The 11,604-nt window shown below is 43.7% G+C and overlaps 1 protein-coding gene across 7 annotated transcripts; it reads left to right on the top strand.

Annotated features, from left to right (window-relative positions):
• The first annotated feature begins 229 nt into the window (after window positions 1-229).
• On the top strand, window positions 230-11,579 carry LOC127361609 (neurabin-1). 7 transcript variants are annotated; one of them, XM_051396421.1, is made up of 19 exons: window positions 230-320; window positions 1,953-3,826; window positions 4,336-4,468; window positions 4,676-4,796; window positions 4,927-5,031; window positions 5,855-5,945; window positions 6,048-6,206; window positions 6,433-6,486; window positions 6,971-7,071; window positions 7,275-7,403; window positions 7,573-7,669; window positions 7,745-7,808; window positions 8,074-8,210; window positions 8,296-8,525; window positions 8,698-8,763; window positions 9,212-9,416; window positions 9,655-9,753; window positions 9,931-10,119; window positions 10,941-11,579. In XM_051396421.1, the coding sequence occupies exons 2-19, from the start codon at window positions 1,970-1,972 to the stop codon at window positions 11,151-11,153; spliced, it is 4,050 nt and encodes a 1,349-aa protein (XP_051252381.1). In that variant the 5' UTR covers window positions 230-320; window positions 1,953-1,969; the 3' UTR covers window positions 11,154-11,579. The 7 variants fall into 7 exon arrangements, with proteins under 7 accessions (XP_051252381.1, XP_051252364.1, XP_051252373.1 ...); XM_051396404.1 differs by having other exon boundaries at window positions 237-320; window positions 1,676-3,826; XM_051396413.1 differs by lacking the exon at window positions 230-320 and adding an exon at window positions 777-815 and having other exon boundaries at window positions 1,676-3,826.
• The last annotated feature ends 25 nt before the right edge of the window (window positions 11,580-11,604 follow it).

Genomic DNA, 11,604 nt, shown 5'->3' with positions numbered 1-11,604 from the left:
ACAGACAGACATAGCTACGCACTGGCATCACACACACACACACACACACACACACACACACACACACACACACAGACAGGTAGGTAGGCACACACACGTACATCAGCAGGTGCTGCATCACTGCTCTCGTTTGTCTCACACACACACACACAGACAGGTAGATAGTGGGAGATCTGGCTGACTGCACTAACCTGCATCATGCACACAGGTGAATATCCACACAAAGCTTACCTCTGAGCCCAGGAGAGCCTCTGTTACAAGTGATATCGGTTTTCACAGCGGATGACAGCACTGGCACTGATCATGAAAGACAGGTAAAGGTAAGTGCACGTAGCAATAACCTGCATTTTTTATAGCAATGTAAGATACTAAAGTAGAGTGTAAGTACAGTAGGATATGGGATGCCAAAATGTAAATGACTGGCCATTATGAAGAGACAAAGCAATAAAAGCAGTACCTCTTATGATAGATGGCATTATCTTAGCCTCCTCACTTACTAACGTTACACATGCTTATTTAACCCAATGGCAATACTTTGACAGGCTGAAGTGAGCAGTGACCAAGACTTAGTGTAGTGTAAATGGATCAATTATAGGGCACACATGTAACAATTGGCCCCTCCAAATGTAGGCTAACTTGCCCCAGTGCTGGTACCCACCTCACCGTCAGTGTTTCACAGTTACTGGAGTAGTTTACACAGGATTACCGGGGGATAATCCATTTACAGTATTTAGAGACATGAGTCGCCATCTGTCTCTATTTATCACAGCGAGGGAGCCGTCAGCGCCGGCTGACTGCAAACAAACGTTTCTACGGTAAGACGAAGCTGCCTGACATAGTGTACGAACAATGGTAAGAACATGCTCCATAGCTACTGTTGGTATAACTTATTGGTCGGGTGTTGAGCTCGGTTGACCGTTGGTTGTTACTCCGGTTGAACCCAACGTTTAACTGCGCGCGCACTCCGGCCAGGTTGGTGAGATTTGCTGCCTTCAAATGCAGTCGTAAACCCCTGTATCAACTATAACCAGTGCCGTGTGGAAGTTTTATTCGCAGTTAGCGTCGAGGCTAATGGCACAAATGTTTATTTTTAGACCCCGAGGAAGACAGGACTAACGTTATGGTGTACTGTAGGGTGCACAGTGAGGAGAGGACAAAACACACCAGGAATGAAATTGAGGTTAAGTTACGCTAATTAACTTAGCAAGTTGAATAAACAGAAATGAAACGTGCAGTTCTCCAATTTGACGCATAATGCCAATTCACCCTGACTAAAATGAATTGAAATATTAGCATTTTCCCCGGAGATATTTACCACGCCGCTGTGCGCTCAATCCGCACATTTTCCGACAGCACGCGAAGGCAGCGGTTGTCCAGAGGACTTCACTGCTCCAGCAAACAAATTAACTGTAAGTAGCTGTAAGATAAACGACTGATGGCTACGCTTTTATCTTATTTGTGACGGTGCTGACAATCGCTAATCCTCCAGTTTCGCAGTAAGTGTGAGTAGTCATCTTGAAAAGTGATGATATTGATTGAAGCATTGACCGGTGTTAGTCAAGTGTAACGCTATTTGGTAGTTTATCTCTGCAGTAATTTGCGTTAATGACCCGCTGCGTTGTGCCAGTTCACTTCAATGAATTAGGCTTTGCCTTTTCTCAAACCACACTTCCAGGAGACTCTTGCTGTGAGTTAATATCTGAAGACCACCTGTTCACAATGAAGTTTCCAGACCAAGAGCCTGCTTTTGTCACCTGCTGTCATCAAACAAACGCAGCAACCTCTTAAAACACCAGCTCTTCTACCCAGCATATTTATTGCCTTATTGCTGCCATTCCACTGTACCAGCAAATCCTCAAACGTTATCTACCTGCTAGACACTTGCCCAGGTGCTTCACTAGCTGTGAAAAGCTTCCTCCTCAGCTCCTCCACAGTTTTCTTTTTCCCTTCAGAGAACCTCCATTCCCAAATGATGCGGACGGACAGCAAAGGCCGAAGTGCCTCCCCACACAGGATAACCTACAAGTCTGACTTCCACGCCATCAAGTGCTCATTTGACACTGGGAGCAGCCTACAACCAGGGACCAAAGCTTCTGCTGCCCAACGCTCTGCTGTTCACCCAACCAGGCTGCCAACCAGCCTGTCTGATCCTATGATGTCTCACACCAGCACCAGCGCCAGCGCCAGCACAGGCAGCAGAGGGAGGGTTCACAGCACCAGGGGGACCAAGATCAGAGACAACATCTTCTTGCAAATGGACAGCCAGCAGCTGAAACAAGATGGTGGTTCGGTGCAAAGTTCTGGCTCCACACCCCTCCTTCCTCCACGTAATCCTAGTCCACAGCTCCAAACTTCACCTTTCTCTGGATCCAGACGCTCAGTCGTCACTTCCTCATCTGTTCTGAGCACCGTGGCCAACATTTCTCCTCCAGAATCTTCTCTGCAAGATAAACCGTGCAGATCGGAGGAGATAGTGGACATCGACAGAGCTGCTCTGGCTCAGAAGTTCTCTGTAACCCGGAGGTTGTTTGAGACCAAGGTGATGGAGGTTGAAGGTGGCGGTGGGCAGGTTTCAAAAGGAGGCAAGGGGATGGCAGATGGGGAAGAAGAAGAAGAAGAAGAGGGGGGAGAAGGTCAGATGGAAGAAGAGGAAGAGACAAGTGGGAAATTGAAGCATACAGAGAAGGATAGCGTTGATGAAGACAGATCCATAAACCTGCCCATCATAAATATTTCTTTGCCAAAGCCGCCAGACCAGGCCTCACTGACAAGGCCCTCTAAATCTCTTGTATCAGATGGCCCCGGTGAAGCGTCCAACACATCTCCCTCCTTTCCTGACAAACATGGTCAAACAGGATCACAAACAGAGGGAAAAAGGGCAGAAAGCACAACTCTCAACCTCTGTTTGACCCCTGAGCAACCAGTGAGAGCAGAACTAGTTGACGTGAAGAACGAGTCGTCAGAGAGCGATGAGAATGAAGAAGAAAAGGAGCGGAGGGAGGCCAGAAAGTGGCTTAAGGACGAGAGGGAAAAGCATATGAACAAAGTTGCAGGAGAGAGAGTGCAGGACCTCGTGGATGATGTTTTTGTAGAGTCCGGTGCTGAAACCATGCCACATACGCTGGAAAACGGAGTGGAACTAAGAGCACGAGACGGTGGGCCAGTTGTTCCCTCAGAAGAGCACCAGAAGGAGTTATCAGCCAGCATGTCATGTAAAAGAGAGACTACGGATGATGGGGAAGGTGGAAGAGACAAGTATCAGCAGGTGAATGAACAATGGGAGGGGCAGAGCAGACAGTTCACTGCACAGGTTGAGAAATCGACAGGAACGGGAGACTACAGGGAGAAAAAGACACATGCAGGAGTGAAAGAGGGAGGCATGATGCAAGAGGAGGACATTGACGAGGACGTTGAGTCATACAGTGTGGGAAAGAGGAAAGGTGGAGTAGAGGAATGCAAACAAAGTCAAGAGAAGGAAAGAACTGAATCCAAGCTGCAAGAGAAGCGTGCCAACGAGGTGGTCAAGCATGAGGAGTGCAGAGAGGGCAGCGATGGAAAACACGATGCAGGAAGAGGTGAAGAGGACCAGACAGGAGCTGCAGTTATCTGTGGGATTGAGAACGAGGCCTTCGTGGACGAGCAGGAATCCCACCCTCACCCAGAGCATTCACCAGGACAGGAATGGGAAAACTCCCAACAACAGCTTTTATTGGAATATGAGGAAATTCCCGGCGTGCCTGAAGTGGCTGATCAGGAGGATGAGGATGAGGATACAGTGGAAGTTGAAAGGAAGAGAAAGGTCAGGTTCTCCTCAGCGCCAATCAAGGTAAGGAAACCTCACACATATTTGGGCTTTCAGCATTCATTTCTCGTTTTACAGCCAGCTGCAGGGTAACTTTTCTCTAAATTCATGCACTTACAGAAGCTCTTTATTGTAGATTTGCATGACTGTCGGTTAAAGCTGGTGAATCCATATAGGAGATGTGATAGCCCAGAGCCATGTTTCTAATCCATTCGAGGAGGAGGAGGAAAAGCAAGACCTCACATGCTTCATGCTGTCAGCTCAGAGTTCCTTTCATATAAAAGCACAGAAAACATTCCTGTGGGTGTGTACGGCAATAATCTGGCTCAATTCATAACTAACTTTTGTTTGTTAGTAGTCAGTGCAATACTTGACACATGGAAGTTGTGTGTGTGTGTTTGTATGGTGAACACACGTGCCAGCTGTCAATGCATAAAACAGTATTTTAAGTAGCTCTAAATCTGACGTCGGTGTTGACATAAGTTAAGGCTGTTGCAGTGATTTAAACCGTAATATTGAACGCTGTTTTTCAGGTGTACTGCACTTATTCCAATGCAGAGTACGACAGACACAATGAGGATATTGACCCTGTGTCTGCCTCGGCTGAGTATGAGCTGGAGAAGAGAGTAGACAGGATGGATGTCTTTCCAGTGGAGATAGAAAAGGGTGTGTATCTCCATCTGTTGAGCTGCTCTTTCCCACATCTGTCTTCATTTCTGTTTGTCTCTTTGGTGTCCATGTGTGTTTCAGAGCAAAGAAAGAAAAGAAAAGAATCATGGAAAACTTTATTTGTGGCATAGCTCTGAGACAGTGGTTGGGTTAGATAAATAATTTATATGACTACTGTTGTTGTTGACTAATATCTTTTCTTAGGAGACGAGGGTCTGGGCATCAGTATCATAGGAATGGGTGTAGGAGCTGACCAGGGACTGGAAAAACTGGGAATCTTTGTCAAGACAGTCACTGAAGGAGGAGCAACACAAATGGATGGAAGGTACATCAGCATCAGCCTCTTGTTTACTGAGTCCCCAGTGTGGCTCTAATAACATGGGATTGTCTTGTGTGTGTGTGTGTGTGTGTGTGTGTGTGTGTGTGTGTGTGTGTGTGTGTGTGTGTGTGTGTAGGATTCATGTGAATGACCAGATAGTGGAGGTGGACGGGGTGAGTTTGGTTGGAGTCTCCCAGCTGTTTGCAGCCACAGTCCTCAAGAATACATCGGGCCTCGTCAAGTAAGTTGGCATGTGTCAGTGCAGTGTTGGTGGTGCTGTGGTGTCTTTCCCCATTATTTGTATGAATCGCTGCTATTTTGGGAGAGTGTAAATTCTCATTAGCAATGTGGAGGCGAGGTATTGCAGTGCATTTTTGTCCATGTATCTGATTTGTCGGTTAAAAACAACAGTCTGACTTCTAAATGTTTGTTACAGGGTTGAAGTTATTTAAAGATGAAACAGAGGTGGCAAGATAAATATATATTTTCTCCTCCAGGATGTTTTTAAAGGGCCACAAGGATGTTTTAGCCCACACATCTTATATAGTATTTTCTCAAGCATATAATCGTGTTTAAAATTGTGCACCAGCTTTTTCAGAAAATTGAGGTTGTAGGTTCAGATGCCAATAAATCTTTTAATTAACTTAAATTACTCTTCATGACACCCACATGAGCTTTTTATTTGTCCTCTGAAAAAGATTTTTTTCCAAAATAGTTTTTAAAGCAATAAAACTTGTGCATGGGATGCTTTTAAGCAACACCTCCAAAATGTGAGATGTTAGTGTTTGCCTTAGTGTGCAAAGACAACACAATGCAACAACTAGAGGGACTTTGTGTTGCAGAAAAATGTCACAGTAGGAAAAGCATTAATATTTAAACAGGTGTAAGTAATAAAATGAATGAGAGCTGAATTTCTTTTAGCTGCTTCAGTTTCAGGGTGCAGGTATTGAATCACTGGGCCATCATTAATGTTATAGGTAACACCTGTGCTTTACCTACAAGGCAAACTGTCTGGCGCAATGATTGCTCACAGCTTCGACTGATTTCCCCGTTTTCGGCTGCAGGTTTTTGATTGGCCGAGAGAAGGAGGGGGTGGAGAGCGAGGTGGCGCGGCTGATCAATGAAAGTCTGGAAATGGATAAAACATCCAGGAAGGTGAGCTTTTCAAAAGAGGAGTGAAGTTTTGAATCGTGTTAATAATCCCATGTAGTTTGATTGTGCTGCTTTCTGTGTGTGTGTTTTTCTTTATATATGAAGAGAGGAAGAGCAGGCAGGGATGAATGTACTGATAGTATCATGTCAGAGAGGGGCTCAGTGGCTGAGGAAGAGGAGGAAGACGAGGAGGAGGAGGATGAGGAGGATGTGTCTGTTCTTTCCAGCCTGGACAGTTACCAGCTCTGCCTCAAATACCAGCAGGTACTTTACATTCAAAATGGATTCATGAATTAAGATCTGTAAATAAGGCATATATGCCAAACCTACTGTTAGATAGCAGGTCAGCAGTAAATTAAAGTAGGATGTCACATTAGAAAATATCTCAAGACACAAATACTGTTTTAGCAATTGCTTATCTTCTTTCGTATAAACCTGTACCCATATCGATCCATGTATGTTTGGTTTTGCACCCTTTCTCTCGCCATAGCTTCAGTCAAAACTACGAAGCAGAGCAGCACAACTTCACCACGCTAGAGAAAAGGTAGGTCACTCAGCTGAGATTGAGCTCTCTCTCTCTCTTGCTCTCGCACACGCACACACAAACCATTAACTGTACTCACTTTAATACACTACCTTTGCATCCACATTTGGTACAGTCCGACCTATTTAACTGTGTATGAGATGGCTTCAGTGTGGAGTTACTAGGACATGGGCCGCGTTCCAACACTTCTCCACGTCAACCCTGCTTTTCTGCCTTTGCCTTGAAGTAATCACCACTGTGACATAACTGGGTTGGCAAAAGCCTTTCAGTAGAAAATCTGGCTTTCTTCTATCCAACTGTGTTCATTTGTTGTATCCAAACTCTTCTCCACCTCTAAGAATAGTTTTTGATTCGTGTGACGTAACAACAAAAGGACCTTCTTTTTTTTTGGAGGCTTTTTCTTTCCCCTTGCGCACATGACATTTATCACAGACATGCATTTATAAAAACACACAATCTATTCTTTTACTGTATGTTTCCCAAGTTAAAGGCATTGGAGGAGCATCAGGCCTGTTGGGAGAGCCAGAAGGAGGAGTTGGAACAAAAAGTGGAGGATGGAGAGGAGAAAGCTGACAAACTAGAGAAGTACGATGTTGTAGATTATACTACAAATATCATAGCAATGCATTTTGCCGTCTTAGACATGACAGATTTGTAAGTATATACAGATCTAGCTCAAAGACAAGGTGTGAGCCTAAATCCTGCAAGAGAATAGTCATGTTAAGAAACATTATAAAGATTATATTGATGGTTAAGAGGGTACTAACACCCCCCACTCTTTTTATCAGTTATTGGCAAGAGGCCCAGACATTGTGCAGGGTTGTGAGCCAGCGACTGGCGGATGCCCAGAGCCAATCAGAAAGTTTGGAGATCAAATACAGTAAGGCCAAGAGACTCGTCCGAGAATACCAGAGCAGGTATGTATCTAATCCATCCAATCCAGTGATTTTTCTGACAACGTGGAATATCACTCCTAAATTACTGGGAGTGTATTCTATTAGCTGGTAAAATTGTGTGTCTTCCCCCGTCCATGTTTGGAACTAAACATTTCAAATAATATTTGGGGTTTTGTTTTTTGTTTTTCAGAGAGGAGGAGAGGGAGAAAAGAGAAGCCGATTTGAGGAGAGAAATGGAGGAGAGAGATAAGCTGCACAGAGAGGCAGTTGAAAGGCTGCAAATCCAGGTGAGAGGAGACCTCTCAATCCTTTACTGAGCCTGCCATTTCTCCGTAGTCATTGTTTCACACTGTTTATCACAGATAGCACAGCTGGAGAGGAAAGAGCCAGAAAGAAAGAACCACTCTGTGGACCCCTCAGTCACTGGTAAGCAGCTAAATTACTGTGACTGTAGAGTGTACTCTTTATGTGACTGTGTGTCTTTTTGACTTTGTGTCGCTAATAAAACGTTGAAAACCATTTTTAAAGTCATTTTTATGTATTCAGATCTGGAAGGATTCAAAGAGTTGTGTTCTTTAAACAAAATATTTACAGTGAGGAAAATGTAATGTGTTTTTTTTTTTTTTTTTTGTTTTTTTTTCAAACAAATAGAAATTGGACTGAAAAAAGGGGAATTGTGTTTGTGTCTCAGGTCCAGACTGGTATATTCCAGTACCTGATACGGGACGTCTAGACTCCAGTGCTCACATAGCCAGGGCTCAACTGGCCCAGAAATCCAAGCGCCACCCGCCTTCTCGAGACAAACTCAGAGAGAGCTTTAGGAAGCAGGTAGGTGACAGAGCTGTAAAACGAACTCTAAATCTGCTGTTTCTGACAGACACTTGCACACCTGCGTCTTCATGTTGCTTTTTAGGAAGGTGAAGGTCAGAAACCCCAGGAGAGCCAGTCACTGTCCGCTCCCACAGTGGCACAAAGGGGCAGCAGAAGTGACCAGTCCAGTACCTCGTCTTTCTCAGCCCTCAGTCCTCAACCTCCCACCAACGCTGTCTTCACCCCTCCTATCTACATCAACGACACGGTCACACCCTCACCGTGCAAACCCTCCGTATCCCGAAAGTCCAAAAGGAAATTTCCCGACTTAAGGTGCAGGATCTCTTTCTTTTGTCCAAGACAAAAAATTTTGCGTAGCCATCAGGAGTTCTATAGATTTCCTTTGAGCCATAGTAAATGTCTGGATATCTGCCACAGGGATGCTGACTGGCCATTTTTGCTGGTGGTATGCTTTTTAGTGACTGTTGTCTGTTTCATCTTTCAGTGGCCTTCGCAAGTCTCTCAGCAAAAGGAGAAGTGAGAAACACCGCAAAAAGTCCACAAACAACAGGTGTGACATCACGTTCACAAAAACAAAACAAAAAGCAGAAAATACAAACATTTGCAATTAACGTTAAATTTTGTGACATGTCATTTGATAGGGCGATAAATAAAAGCCATTGATGATGCAATCCATAATGTTTCACTTGCACACTACGGCTTACAGCATTCACAATCACCTGTTTTTATGCATGTTTTTAAAAAACAGGAGCGGAAACACCAGATATTTGAAAGCGGGGGGGTGGGGTACCAAATCTATCTAAAGGTGCTGGAGCTCTAGACTATCAAACTCAATGAAGAAAAGCAACCACATACTCTAATCTGTTCAAAAATCTTATTTTGCATTCTTTTGGTCAGAGACATTCTTTCAAGCCAGAACAGGGTATTTTTGCCTTCTGAGCTACCGAGGCACCCCAAACGTGTACATATTTAATTGAAACATAACTATTGTTTTCTAGCAGGGGGTCGTGTGGTGACCTGGTGGATGAGCCCGCTGGAGTTTCTCCATCAGGTTCAGTCACCTCCATGCCCTCTTGCCTTCCCTTCCCCTGGTTTGGAGAGCGAGGGAGAGAAAAAGAAGAGGGTGAGAGAGGCAGGGAGAGACTTCGGTCTGTGTCCAGCAGCAGTCTACCTTACCTGACCACCACAGGTAGAAGAGATCAGGTAAGAAAAGATGCACTAATGAATAAAATGTGTACATGGCACATTGAAGGCTAAACATGCTAATGTGGCCAGAGTGACAAAGATCTAAATTAGGCTCACAGCCTTTCTTTGCATGCCATCTTCCTCCTCTGTCTAAACTTTCTGGAACAGTAATCCTTGATATGAACACACATGCATGGGTACGCATGCAGCGGCTGTGAAGCACAGTATGTAGGCAGCCTTTTTCTCTTCCTTCCAGAGTATTGGCTCACCAGTGTGCAGCTCCAGCATGGTGGGTCATGTCTCTGATCTCTCCCTCTCTGGACACTCTCACACTTTCACCTTTTCCTCCACTGAGGTGAGTCTGTCCTCCCCTTCCTTTTTCTTTCCTTTTTTCTTACTCCCCCCCCAGCACAGTCTTCCTCCAATCTTTCTTTTCCCAAGCCTACTCTCCTCTTTAATTACAGTTTCCTCTCATTTCTTTTCTTCTCTGCTCCCTCACTCTGTCTGCGTGTTGTCTCCGGTGTCCTGTCAGACGTTGGATGATGACCCAGTTCCCACCAATAACAACAACCAGTGGCAAAGTCGACCCGTCTTAGAGTGGAACAACCAGCAGGTGTGTCTATGGTTAGTCGCCATGAACATGGACCAGTACGCTTCTGAGTTCGCTGCAAGAGGTGTGGATGGGACCGCGCTGCTCAGTATGGACAGTGAAAAACTCAAGGTGAGCCATTTAAGATGTTGAGGGAATCATTTTTGAATGTGGTACGCACAGATACAGTTTCTTTACTTTGGATGCATTTTGTCACATTTTAAAGTAACCATATTATTGTATTCTAACAGACTTCAAGACTGGCCGGAACTTTGGTTGTTTTCCATATTAGTTTCACTATTTCTGATTTAGTTAATTAAGTAGTAGTAGTCCTAATATCAAATAGTCAATGTGATTACAGGGTGATTAAAAGTGAGATTTTTATCTTTTAAACTCCCATAACAGTTCCATCCCAGACTGACAAACTCCTCTGGCCATATTTTGTCATTTATACTGTATTTTTAGTTAATTTAGATTATTTTTGTATTTTATTGTAGTTTACTTATCTACGTCTGTGTATAACTGTGTGTTGTAACTAGATGGCTTTTTATTCATCATTGGTAATCATCAACAAATGTATTTATAAATACCTTTGAACTCTGTACTGATTGGGACAAAATTGTGCTCTCTGGTGGTCTCTAAATTGCCTCAAACATATCTTTGGCATATCTATGCTCCAGTTTCTCAATAGTAGTTAGTTAATAGTTGACATAGACTATATGGTGATACTATTTAATCTGTGATAATTTGGTGATATATCTGAAAGGCTCTATTGGTAAGAACTAGAACTACCTTTGTGATACTTCCTTCCCCTGTATTGGGATTAAACCACTTTTGTTGCAAAAATGACTATCAGTTAAATCCTGTATGTTGGAGGGTAATTAACCTGGACCTGTACAGAATCCATGTATATTCTGTTAACATTCACTTGTCTTCTCTGTTGTCTCTCTCAGGCTCTTGGGGTGTGCAGCCACAGCGACCGGTCTGCCCTCAAGAAGAAGCTGAAGGAGATGAAGAAAAGCGAGGAAAAGGGGCAAAGGAAAGGAGAGAAGAATGCGGTTTTGGATAAGGAGAGCGATGAAAAAGAGAAAGCGAGGATGGCGATGGAGTCTGTAAAAGACTCCAGACGCAGTGGCAAAACTGTAAGAACTGAGTCACTCCTGTAAAGGTGACGTCGGAGATGCATGAGGGTGTGTTTGCAGTCTAACGCACACAAATAAACTTGAACACATGTCTGTTTATTTAATAGAAACAGCTAGATCTACTGCACACATCTATCGTTCACATCTTAATAGTTATCATTTATGGTACAGAACACTGGTTGGTTTTAAACTGATAGACCGAACTTTGGACAAGAGCAGAGGTCGACTCCAGCACCAAAGTTCACACTCACAGCAGACGCACATCTCTCTGTATACGTCAGGTGTAAAGTGACAGTTTGCTACGGTTTTAAAGTGTTGTTTGGTTTTTTTTTATCATGAACCTTAAATTATCCTTAGAATGGTTTTAATATTTAACGTGCTGATTTAAGCACGCAGGTATCTGCTGTAAATGCTTTTTTTATGTATTAATAAATAACGTTTTAAACCTTCTTCTTGACATCTTTAAAAAGTAATT

The sequence above is a fragment of the Dicentrarchus labrax genome, unplaced genomic scaffold (assembly GCF_905237075.1).
Source record: "Dicentrarchus labrax unplaced genomic scaffold, dlabrax2021, whole genome shotgun sequence".
Lineage (NCBI taxonomy): Eukaryota > Metazoa > Chordata > Actinopteri > Moronidae > Dicentrarchus > Dicentrarchus labrax.
This window is presented reverse-complemented; position numbering and strand designations above follow the sequence as displayed.